This window comes from Hetaerina americana, unplaced genomic scaffold (genome assembly GCF_022747635.1).
Source record: "Hetaerina americana unplaced genomic scaffold, ioHetAmer1.1.p SCAF_23, whole genome shotgun sequence".
In the NCBI taxonomy this organism is placed as follows: Eukaryota; Metazoa; Arthropoda; class Insecta; order Odonata; family Calopterygidae; genus Hetaerina; species Hetaerina americana.
In genome coordinates, this window is record NW_027286797.1 from 2,519,754 (window position 1) to 2,532,725 (window position 12,972).

General features: G+C 41.8%; 1 protein-coding gene across 2 annotated transcripts in view; it reads left to right on the plus strand.

Annotated features, from left to right (window-relative positions):
• Slob (Slowpoke binding protein) overlaps window positions 1-12,972 on the plus strand; it is a 320,372-nt gene that overhangs the window by 262,069 nt on the left and 45,331 nt on the right. For both annotated transcript variants that reach the window (XM_071586564.1, XM_071586565.1), the window contains exon 11: window positions 9,521-9,616. In XM_071586564.1, coding sequence (XP_071442665.1) covers window positions 9,521-9,616 — 96 coding nt within the window. The remainder of the gene's footprint in view (window positions 1-9,520; window positions 9,617-12,972) is intronic.

The following is a 12,972-nucleotide window of genomic DNA, read 5'->3' on the forward strand; positions in this document are numbered from 1 at the left end:
GAGCGTAGCTATGTACGGTGCGGAAACGTGGTCATCGAAGCAGGAGGATGGACGTAGATTGGAGGCTTTTGAAATGTGGGTGTGGAGAAGAATGGAGAAGGTGAAATGGACAGAGAAGAAAACAAATGAGGAAGTACTTGGTATGGTGGGCGAAGAGAGGGGTTCGTTGGGAGCAATCCTATGGAGGCAGGAAAAGTGGATGAAGGGGGTGTTGACCGGCAGTGGGATGTTGAAGACTGTGATAGAGGGTAGAATGTTGGGCAAAAGAGGAAAGGGAAGGAACAGGATAGGGATTTTGGACGGGATGAAGGGAGGAAGAAAGTACTCAGAGATGAAGAGGGACCTGATATAGAGTAGGATGATGGATTTTGTGTTTTGTTAGGAGTAATAAAATATTTGTTTGGTAGTTGTGTCCATCCAAAAACCTACCTTAACCGGTAGATTACCTTAAAAAAAAAAAAAAATATATATATATATATATATATATATATATATATATATATATATATATATATACATACGAGGGTCATCCGGAAAGTAGTACCCGTTCGTGAAATAAAGACACAAAAGTAAATATTAACAAACATAAAAAATTTTATTTGAAAGAGGATACTTTAAACTACTTCTCAACATAATCTCCAAGCAAATTAAGGCATTTGTCATAACGTGTGACAAGTTTCTGTATTCCTGCTGCATAGTCCTTCGCCGCCAGCTCATTGATATACGCGAGGGACCCATCTTGCACAAATTTTTGCATAATGCAGATGGTGTTTAACAATTTCATGAACAATTGTTCGAGAAACATTGGGAAAATGCTCACAGATGTCATCAATTGTGACGCGCCGATCGTTCCTCACGAATTCGTCAACTGAGCTCACCAGTTGGTCTGTAATGACAGACGGTCTCCCCGAACGCTCATCGTCGTGTGTGTTCCCCCTCCCCATGTTGAAGTTGCGACACCACCGCCGAACAGACGACTCGTCCATTACATTGTCTCCATACACCTCCTTTAATTGGCGATGAATATCACATGGGCGAACGTTTCTTGCATTGAGGAATTTAATCACTGCCCTCACTTCACAACTGGCGGCGTTCTCAATTTTTTTAAACATTGTAAACAATCACAGAAACAACACAGGCAATGCTAGCGTCACGCAACTTGGCTCAGAGAAGGCAGACAAGCCACTGAAGCTATCTGACCTCGTCCAGCGGCTACTCGCGTCGTCAGCACTTCATGCGGCACGAACGGGTACTACTTCCCGGATGACCCTCGTACATACATACATACATACAAACTTCGATTAAAACATTTATACACAGAAGCACATAGAAAGAACACTCATATATATAGTTGACATTTCGATGGCACGGCCGTCATCATCAGAATACCATTCTCGATGGAAGAGCGGATATGATGTTTATGGAGCTATGGGGGAGAGGTCAGTGATGAATAGAATACGGACAAGGGGTTGAGAGGGGACGTGAAGGCGATTATTGGATGGATTATGTGGACTGAGTTCAACTCGGTAGTTTTAAATGACTTGAGCACCCATATGTGTGCCATCTCGCGTGTTCTCACCTCTATACTGCTTGCGGATTCAGGACGGGTTTCAATCACTGAAACGGAGAAGCTGTCATCAAAAGATTGGCCGTGTGAAGCAAAGTAGGAATGGATGGGATAATTAAGGAAGGTGGGAGATTTATTGGGGTATCGGTGGTTATTCATGCGGAGGGAAATATCTCTTACGTTTGACGGGAATTTAAATAAAACGGAGGGACGATGTGGGGATAAATGTGATTTGGACTGATTGTCATGAATAATTGGGAAGAGTTTACGGATTACGAGTATGTTTGATATTGTGGGTTACGGGTAAGAAGGCAGTGATTAGGTTAGGGCATTTTAGGCGATTTGGTTTGGGAAGACATGTATTGGGTTAAAGGTTAATTAAACAGCATGTATCGGGATGAAGGTTTGAGGATTTTATTATTCAATAGTTTTTCCGGGAACTCACTGGTCCCTGTATTTAGGTTTGGAGGGGACGCTGTTGCAGAGACGGGGCTACGGACTGAGAGTGAAGAAGGGATGAAGCGTTTTGTATCTGATGGTTGATAGCTCTTGAAGTGAAGGTATTTTTGATTGTTGGTCGGTTTAATGTGAACTGAGGTATTAAATTTATTATTCTGGAGATGAATGTCAATATCGGGGAAAGTAATGTTTTAATCAGAAATACATAAGGCGAAAGGTATCGAGAAGGAGGAGTTTTAGAGGAAATGGAGAAGAATAAAGTTTCATGTCTTGGGATCAAAGGAGGAAAAAGTCGTCGATATAGCTGGGCCAGAAGAGTGTTTTAAGAGTTTGTTCGTGGAGAAAGGTGTGTTCCAGTTTGTCCATAAAAAGACTGCTGAATTTGGGGGCCATCCCCGTGCCCACGGCTATACTTTTTGTTTGTAAGTATATTTTACTCTGGAAATTAAAGGCATTTTTTGAGGACGAGTCGAGTCAGTTCGATGAAGAAATCTGTGGACGGGGTGTGTGGTGTTGCTCGTAGAGAAAGGTAATATTTGTAGGATTCTAGGCCTTCTTTGAGGGAAATTGAGTTGTAGAGAGAGGTAATGTCTATTGTAGCCATGAGAAACTGCGGAGGGTCTATGCAACCAAGAGCCCCAATTTTTTAGTCAGGAGATGGCGTTAGGGAGCTGTTTCACGCATCAAAGACGAAATGGACGACAAAAGAGGAAAGGGCAGTGGGAAAAGCTATTCAAACCGTCATAAAGGATAGGAAAAGTGCGTTTTGTGGCACGCATAGCCAGAAGAAGGAGACGAGCCACATTGGCCAAATACACATTTAAACACGAAAACCCGCCATATGGTGGACAAATATTAGTGTAAATTACGTTTTCTCGACAGCTCAGGTGGTTAGAGCATCGGCCCGGTTAGTCGAAAGATTTGTGGTTCAATTCCAATTCAAGAAAATATGTTTGCACTTGTAATCTGCTCGATTCCGCCTTCCCCACCTCTCCTATATTCGTTTTTTATATGTTTTACTTATATCTTTTTCCGTTTAAATGAATATATATATGTATATATATATATATATGTGTGTGTGTGTGTGTGTGTGTGTGTACATGTACATATAAGTATATATATATATATATATATATATATATATATATATATATATATATATATATATATATATATATATATATATATATATACAGGGTTCGTCCGGAAAATAAGTGTACTGAGCTCAGGAAAAAAAATTTATTACACTTTTACATATCTTAAGCTAATATTCCTCAAAATAGGACCCTTGTGAGTCGATACACTTGTTCCAGCGGCGTTCCCATTCCTGGAACGCTCCCGCGAAGGCATCATCGGGAACCTCTCGAAGACTCGTCGTCGACCTCTTCTCTGCCCTCCACGAACATCTTGTGCCACCGAAAGATCATGTTTCTGGACATGGCTGACTCCCCGTAAGCCTGGTTAATCATACCGACAGTTTCGGTAGACGATTTCCCAAGCTTTACCGCAAATTTGATGGAATAACGCTGCTTCGGCATCGCGTTCCGTGACGTGGGTCGAGCGTGGATGTTCGCGTTAACAGAGCTCCTCACTACACCACAGCTCAGAGCCGACTGCCTTTTTCAGCGTCGCTTGCCAACATACCCCCCTCCAATCGCAGCCCGTCAGAGCGGTGCTGGGCGCGCCTGGAGCGGCGCGCCCAGCCCAGGAGTCAGTACACTTATTTTCCGGACGAACCCTGTATGTGTGTGTGTGTGTGTGTGTGTGTGTGTGTGTATATGCATATATATGTACATATAACTATATATATATAATAAATTGGACAGCAACAAACAATATAGAGCTACATAAAAAATCACTCACACGTTATTTCTTCATAATTTCGACGGAATTCTGCTCCGTCTTCATCGGAAGATATAGAATGACTTCTATATCTTTCGATGAAGAAGAGCGGGACAGAACTGAAGGCTCAGTTCTGTCCCTCTCTTCCGTGATAAAGGTGGCCACGACCACCGAAAATTCGAAAAATAGTGAGTCTCTTTTCTGTGTGTTTCTGTGTGTTTTTGTCTGTGTCCACTAGTGCTAAGTGTTATTCATTATATATATATATATATATATATATATATATATATATATATATATATATATATATACACACACACACACACATAAACATCCTTAACATGGTGGCAGTGATTGTTTTGAATTTGAATGCTTTCATTGGTACTCTGATTGATCTAAACTAAAATGGGAAATGGAATTCTTCGTGGAAAATTTATAGTTGGAAGCGGTTTGCTTCGCGTTTGCAATTTAGAGACAGCGCAACAGCAAAACAGTAACACGACGAAAATATAATGTGGTCAAACCATTCAGCCTCCGAATAGGCAATGAAAAAATTTTTACCCCATAAAAAATCAGTTAATTACTATTTCAGAACTAATTCCGTAACCTGTAAATGCCCCCTCTGCCTTTAGTAGTTTATGTTTGGCGTGTTTTATGTAGTCGCTTTTCATCTAACATTAATCCGTTAAGTCAAGTTCATCACATCACATCGGGACGTGTTATTCTGACAAAGCGTTTATCTCAATTTTCCACGCCCTATTATAATGAGTATAAATGCCTTCCACTCGCCATGAGTGAATACCCGGGTGTGGTCTCTTGCATCTTCCATGAGATAGAACGGAAGAGCGTTCTTGGCGGAAGCTCTTGAGACTTTCAGCTGGAAGTGTCTTTCACCATTATTTTACCGGCCCATTCACTTGCTGCCTCGGTGAAATTCACTAGTCGGGGACGTGGTGGTTAGGCGGAGGTTCAACCTGTTGCAGCCCTGCCACCCTGCAATGCCCGCGCCTGCCCCCTCCTCTCCCGCAATATCGCAACGTCTAGCACGCCTTATCTCACCCGTCATCGGGAGCCCAAAAGCTTCCGTGCCTACAATTATACCCCCCGCTGAGATTTGGTAAGGCCTCGTCGGTGTCGTAGAAACACCCTAAGGTCAACTTCGTGCACCTCTTGACTGGATTTTTATGCGAAGAGAGTAGCTGCTGCCAATTAATCCTTGCGCTAATTCTATCTGTTATTCGATGTTACTTTTACGATATATTGAAATCCATCTGTACCAAGTGAGGAAGGGAAGTGGTCTCGGAAGGGGGAAATTAATTTCATGACGAATGATCGTGGTTGATTTTGGAAAGAATATCACTTTATTACCGTAATAGTTCTCGGACTAGTGATTGAAAAAATATCAAAGGGCCTTCTTGCTCTTTGGTGTGAGAATAGCGTATGGATAAAGTGGTCATTATGGGAGATTTTTCAAAATTTTTAAACCCTTTACAAAATCAGTAACTTAGCTCCATCAGGTTATTGATAAGTACTCTAAAAAATGATTTGTTGAAGCTCATATTCTGTCATAAGATGTTATGCCGGCTAGTTATTTTGCTATAAGTTTATATCTATTTGAATGATAATCATGAAATACATCTTGTTCACAACAGCAGGTTGCTTCCCGCGATGATTGTTTAACTTATACCGCCACTCTGTTTCCGTTTAAAGATCGAGTCTTTTACATTTTCTCAATGCTTATTTCACTTGACACTATTGCAAAAATATATTCTTCTGGTCCCATCTAATGAGCAAGGCCCCCGTCACTTCTCCGCGCCGTACAGCCACCCACACTACAAATGCAGCTCAATCTTATTGGACCAGCGACCTCCCTGACTAACAAATGTCAACCCAAAAATTATTCCTTTGCCACCAGCACCTTAAAAACATTACCCAATGACTATCCCATAACTTCTCTCCCCCCTTCTATATGGGTAAATTTTTCTTTACCTTCCTCTACATGAAAAACCACCGTTACCCCACTAAATCTCTCGCTTCCCTTAACTATCCCACCCTGGAAATCCTTAGGCAGCTGCTTCTCTTTTTCGGTTATTGAATCCCTCCTCAGTCCGCAAAAAACATAGATGTGAGAACCGCGAGATGCCCCACATATGGGCGTTTCAATCTTTCTTATCTCCTTGGTAAAATCAAAGCCACTAAACTTTCCGAGAGCCGCCATCCCCTCTCGCCTTCTTCTCCCTTTATTTCTCGTCCCTCACCTCCTTTCCCCTCCCCCATATATTCTCTCCTTTCATCCGACGATTACGGCATTCTGAAGATGACGACCTGCTCCTCGGAACATCAAACTAAGTCGTGATTGTACTTTACTTTTGTTTCTATTTTTAGTTAACTATTTATCCAGATTGTATGCATATAGAGTGCGTTCCGAAAGTAATGCAATTATTTTTTTCAGTTAAGTTATTGAACAGATTAGCACGCATACTTAAAAGTCTTCAAAGCACTGTCCTTGAACCTCTACACATTTTTCCCAGCGACTCTGCCATGACCGGAACGCGCCCTGAAAGGAGTCTTCGGGGACCTCTCGCAAGGCCTTCGTCACGGCTGATCTCTTATATGGATGGAAAACGGGTTCCTTGGAGGGTGTCCTTAATCCGAGGGGACAAAGAGAAGTCTGTTGAGGCGCGTCCTGGACGAGCGTTGGTACCTGCTGTTTAGCTAGGAACTCCTGATCTCATACCGCGTTGTCTTGATGGAGTTACCAGGTGGTGGAGATGTCTTTTCTCGTCCTTGTTACCCTTTTTCGGAGTCTTTCCAGCGCATTCAGGTTGTAGGAAGCGTTGACTGCCTGTCCTTGAGGGCAAAACTCTTTATGAACCACTCCTTTAGGGCCCTGCCCTTCGACAGAGATATATATACACACACGAGGTCTGTTCAAAAAGTACGGTGACCTTTGTGTTTTTACAAAAATTATTTATATATTCATGAATAACTATTTTGTCCCCTTCAAAATAATCCCTATTAGATATTATACACTTGTCCCAACGTTTTTCCCAAACCTCGAAGCATTCAAAAAATCTTTTTTGCGATCTTGTTTAGCTCCTTCGATGCAGTCTTTATCTCGTCAATCGTAGCGTAGCGTCGTCCTTTCATGGGCCTCTTCAGTTCCGGGAACAAGATAAAATCACTGGGGGCCAGATCTGGGGAATACGGTGGCTGCGGCACCATTAGTGTGTTGTTTTTGGCAGAAAATTCGCGCTCAAGCAACGATGTGTGAGCAGGGGCGTTGTCATGGTTCAAAAGCAAATTTTTGTTCATCCACAAATCTGGGCGGTTGTGGTGGATCGCTTCGCGCAAGTTGCGCATTACTTGCAGGTAATATTCCTCATTTACCGTTCTACCCTATGGCAAGAACTCATGACACACCACGCCCCTGCAATTAAAGAAAACTTTGAGAAAAACATTCACACTCGACCGAACGTTTCTCGGTCTTAGATCGTGCCAAGTTTACCTTAGGATGGTTGAGTTTTAGTTTCCACGTCATAACAATAAACCCATGATTCGTCACACCAATCTCTACTGTTTGCTTACTCTCAACCGACTCCCAATGCCGGACCGCCCGCGTATATATGCTGGTTAAGCGAAAATGGCGATTCTTGCACATAAAGGCGTAGGCAGCACGGCCCGGGAGGGCTCATCGGCCAGATTAGCCTTAGCGGAGACTAGTGACCAGGTCACTGCATGTGACTGAGGATGATTAGTATGATATTCACATACATTTCCTCTAATGTGGAATTCAATATAAAGATCAAACCTCTACCGTTTTTCAGGGAGAACACAGTGGTATAATGATCAATTAACATGTTCACACAAATATTATGAATGCCAAAGTTTCTTAATAGGTTGAGTGTCATTTCGAGTCCTTTGAGGGCGGCATAACACTCGCACGCGTTGATAGAATTTAATTTTGGGATTGGAAAAGATTGCGATATGTCCCAATCTTTGATTACGACGCCTCCTTGTGTGAGGGTGGCGTCGGTGTACACCGTGATATGTTCTTTCGCCCTAGGCAGGGCCACTTTTCGATTAAACACTTTGCTGGTTTGAAGATGGTTCCACCACTCGATGTTTCGCTCGTATATATGGCTCACTAAAAATGTGGACAGTCGTCAGACCCAGCACACCCATGCTCGGTAGCCAGCTGCTTTTGGGATGTCGAAAGCCCGTAGTCTAGGGACAAGTGGGATTACTGGGTGCATCCTTCTTCTTGATGCCGGGGTAAGTTGCACTGTAGAGTCCGTGGTATCGATTAGTACGCCTAGGTACTTAAGGGATTATGTTCACGTTTTGACGGATTTCTGTATGTTAATTTGAATGTTAAATTCTGTTTCTAGATAGTCAATTATCTGTAATGGGCACAACCGTTTCCTGGCGAGGCAGAGCCAGTCGTCGAGGTAACATATAACTTTGATTTTGAATCTGTCAGAGATAAAACAGGTGCAGTCTTCCTCCCATCGTTGTAAAATTTCGGGCGATACGGAGTGCCCCATTGGCAAACGTGTGAAAGCGTAATTCTTATCGCTGTATTTAATACCATAAAATTTCCAATGATGGACGTGAACTTGTAGTTTGTAAAAGGCACTGGAGAGATCAAATTTTGTTAGGTATGCCCTAGGTGGGGTTCGTAGAGAGAATTTGCCCAGTAGAGAGAATTTGGGAGTTTTATAAAACCGAGTCATTTGGGATAGATCGTAGATCAAGCGAGCCCCCCGGAAGAGTTAGGTTTTATAAAGCACTTGAATGAGCATTTAATGTTCCATGGCACGATAATGCCTGCTTTTAGAAGTCCTTCTAAATGTATGGTCATGTTAGGAGTGACTGGCGTTGTATGTGAAATAAACGGGGCGTACTGCGGTTTGGGGAGTGATGTACCAACTCTAGATATGACACTGTTTATTGATTTATTGTACTCACGTGGCGCTATGGGTTCCACTGAGGGAATAGTGTCTGGTTGAGTATCTAATTCTTGGAATAAGTCTAGTTCCTGCGGCAGCGCTTCTTCCGGGTTCTCAGGGATTTCTGGCCCGTTGCGTGCCTAGGGATGTGCCACCGCTGGGCCTCGGAATCGTCGTCCGTTCCGGAGTATATATATATATATACCGGAGTATATATATATACATATTATACATGTGTATACGTATATATATGTACATATATATATCATATATATATATCATATATATATATATATATATATATATATATATATATATATATATATATATGTGTGTGTGTGTGTGTGTGTGTGTGTGTGTGTGTGTGTGTGTGTGTATCCCGTTGATAGAAGTACTGTTGATTTTTGGAACAATAGATTCGCAGTCGCAGTTGTACACCATTTTTTACTTTTTACCTTTGTTTTCAGATACAATCAAATCATAATGGCCGAAAAACCCTTGATTGGTTTCGTTTAATTCTTCCATGACAACAACGATATATCTATGCATGATGTATATTCACAATTCCTCCTCTCCTCGACCCACCTTTGGGTTCCTCTGACTCCACCTCTATCTCTTCGGCGCGGTTTGTCTCTGCGGGTATATATGTGGCTAGGTTGAGTGTGCTATCATCATGTCTCTCTCCGTATACTCTTTGCAGGAGCAGGCGGTCGCAATCTGCATCGGGCGAGTCCCGCGTCCCCTGCTCACCGGCCAGCGCCAGCAGCGTTCCTTCTTCCAAGCAGCCGCGCGCAAGGTTTGTGTCGCCCAAGACCACTCTCGCTCCACCTCCCCACCCGAAAACATTCCGCGCCCCCCACCAGCGGAGGCCCGATGGCGTGGTTTCCCCCGCGTAGTCACTCCACTCTGGATGGCGTTCAATCGATGGAGGGCACGGACGAGTATCGTACTTGGCTCACTGGACATTGAGAGATTCCTCCCTGTGAATTTTGATCTTCCGCGAAGTTTTATCACGTCCGAGTATTGAAGATTACACCATGATGAATTATATGAATCAGAGATTTTGCTCCAGTGGAGCAGATTACTTGACGAGTCATCTCTAATTTTTTTTAAAAATTGCTTTACCTATGATCGTATGGGCGATCACCATTGCTTCATATCGACTAAAGGGAGAAGTAAAACTTGGCCAGTAGCCTAACAAATGGCATGGTCGCATGAAGTTTTAAAGATACCATCAAATCATAGCTTTGGATGCAAAGTATTCCTTTCAAAAATTCTTGCATTAAAATACCACTTGATTGGAGAAAGTTTATTGTAATTAACAACTAATTTAGAGTACTGAACTCCCACAGGAAAGTTGCGCCTTTTGCAACGATTTAAACTACCTTGAGTCTCATTCCGTCATCGCTATGACGATCTAGATAGCTAGGACATTGGTCAGCGGAGAAAACCGCCATTTCAATTTTATGGAGCGTTTACTGTGAGCATATGGAACCACTGAGGAGTAGTTTATAATCTTGAGCAGTGCATGCTATCTTTGTACCCGCAACCGTTTTCAATTTGGTAGTCGTTTTTCTTACGGGTTTTCCTGCTTAAGTTGATATTCTCGACACCAGTTTTGCCATTGGTCCTGGAGGCGTCTTTGGGTCGAAGGCACTTCCCTTCGACTGAAACGCACCACTTTAACCTCCTCCTTCAAGCCTCCAGGACCCGTGTTGAAACTGGTGTCGAGAATGTCAACTCACGCAAAGAACCAGAAGGAAAAATACCTTCATTAACCTCACGCCGCGGTAACCTGCTGAAATTTTTCAATTTGTGTTCAAAATTTCCGAAAGAACTTAACAGAGAAAAGCAACATACAAATAAAATTAACTTCAACTGAAATTCGGAAATACTTCAATACTCTATTCTACCAATGTTTGGAACTCGGAAATAATTTCTTCTCTCTTAAATTTCCCAAAGAAGCCCTTAATATACTCTGCCATTGTTATACGTATGCCATTTCCTCAAATTTTAACACTAAACCTCTTTGAAATTATGTTTGGTGTCTTCATACTGATTTGAAATACCAGTTTCTTGAGTCGTATCGGTACGGGTTTTTCACTAACGTCGGCGGGCCAACTCGAAAGTCATAGACTTCAAAATTGAATGCATTATGTTTACGGGAAGATTATTATTTAGCTGGGAATGTGGCTTTACGTGAATGAATGATTCCCGATTTAGATTTACCATGCCTGAGCATGATACTTGAGGCTTCCAAGTGGAACGTCGGCAATCTTTGGGATTTCATCAAAGATATGAAGGCATGTTTTTTAAGTTGCACCTATTGCCAGGTAAATATTGAGAATAACACTAACGTGATATTTTTAGGCTGAATAAATTTTTTACGTTCAATATGATCTTGGGTTCATCATTCTTGGGAGATTTAAAGAATTTTGCCAGGGAAACTTAGTGTGGTTAAAGGCTCGCCCGGGAATGAGGATCGATCTTCTTGAGATTCCGATACTTACCCCAATTAGCAGAAGGTGGACTCAAAATGATGTCGCTCAGATAGGCAGGCCTTATGGGAAATGTGCCTGCAAATCTCAGCAACAATTGTGGGGTGAGATGGATAGATGGGGTAATGGCTTTCAACGTCAAGCAACGAGTCTTCCAGAATTCTGTGCACTAAGCTGTCGCGGATTCCGCGCATCTTTTCTCATCGCTGCGAAATCGAATTTAAATATTCACACGCTGTATAATGCATTCAATTTTGGAACCATTAGAATTATTCAAAATTTTCCAGACGATAACAAATAATTTTGAATGGGATTTCTCAACTTCAATCTAAATCATTGCCTCATAAAATTACCATTGAACTTGACAACGTACAATTGCAAAACGATGAAAACATATAAAATATGTGAGATCAATTACTTTTGCGCTGCTATTCCTGAAGAAGTTTCCCATTTCGAGCCCACTTAGGAGGGTCTTAATTGATCTCCATAAAACGAGAAAGGAATTCATGAGTCGATTTCAGTCAATTGGAAAGCTGGGGGACGTTTTAGATCCTTTGGGATCTCCACACTAATGGGGTTTTAAAAAAACGCGTCGGCTGGATTAATAACTCAACGTAATATCGCATTTATCTATTAATATCACATTTACTGCTGAAATCTGCGGTAACGTTACTCATGGTGGTTGCATTCGGATTAAGATCTTTTCCCCCAACTCTGGCGAGCAGGTAAGAGGAATTGTGTGATAGGTTACGAAAAACCTGTAATCAACAGCATTATTCTCTTTTTTATTTTTGGTTCATTTTGTAACAGTCCAGCCATTTGTGCTATTCAATTTGTGTGTTTACCTCCTTTTTCAAATAAATTTACTGACAGTTGACAATCTACGGTGATATTACGTAGCTCCGGCTGGTTTAATGATAATATCCATGCACCTAGTCTCAAAATTTTTGAATTTCTTCATTTTATTGCAGGGTTTCGAAGCTGGATGGCAATAAATGAATGCGTGTGGTTCCAATCCAATCCAAATCCAGTAAGAACTGTGAATTAAAATCTAACCATTTTACTCCATCTTTGCTGGAGCGCTTTTTTTGAGAATATATTGTGTGTAATTCCAAATCCTCTAAACCTTGGTGAAGATGCATGGGAGAATATACGTCCCCAAAATGTTAAATTCACAATTAATAATTCAAATGGTTATGCATATATTTTAAAATGTTAGTATTAGTTGGTTACAGTACTCTTTTGTAAATAGACTCGATTTTTTCATCAGTCAAATGCCCTGCAAACTGCTGACCTGATTGCGGTGGCGCTAGGGTTCTCGTCTGATAACCTAAGACCCAGAGTTCTGTCTTGGGCATGTGTGGTGTAGTCCACTATAGTTCGGTCCTAGAGTAATCTAAATATTACTCAAAAGTGATTCACCAAGTCTAGAGGCCATCAGAGATGTCCAGAGAGTTAATTAATAATACTGTTACTCCTCTTAAACGAAATTTGCCAGTGAAAACTCGTGTTGCATGCCATCTTTTCATTAGACAGCCAAGGCCAGTGGGCACGCAGATACTCTCACCCTTGTCAGCTTATTTCTTTTCTCTCAGAATTAACTGAAAATGACAGCTGATCGAATTCATATTGTTCTCTATCTCAGAGTCTTAGT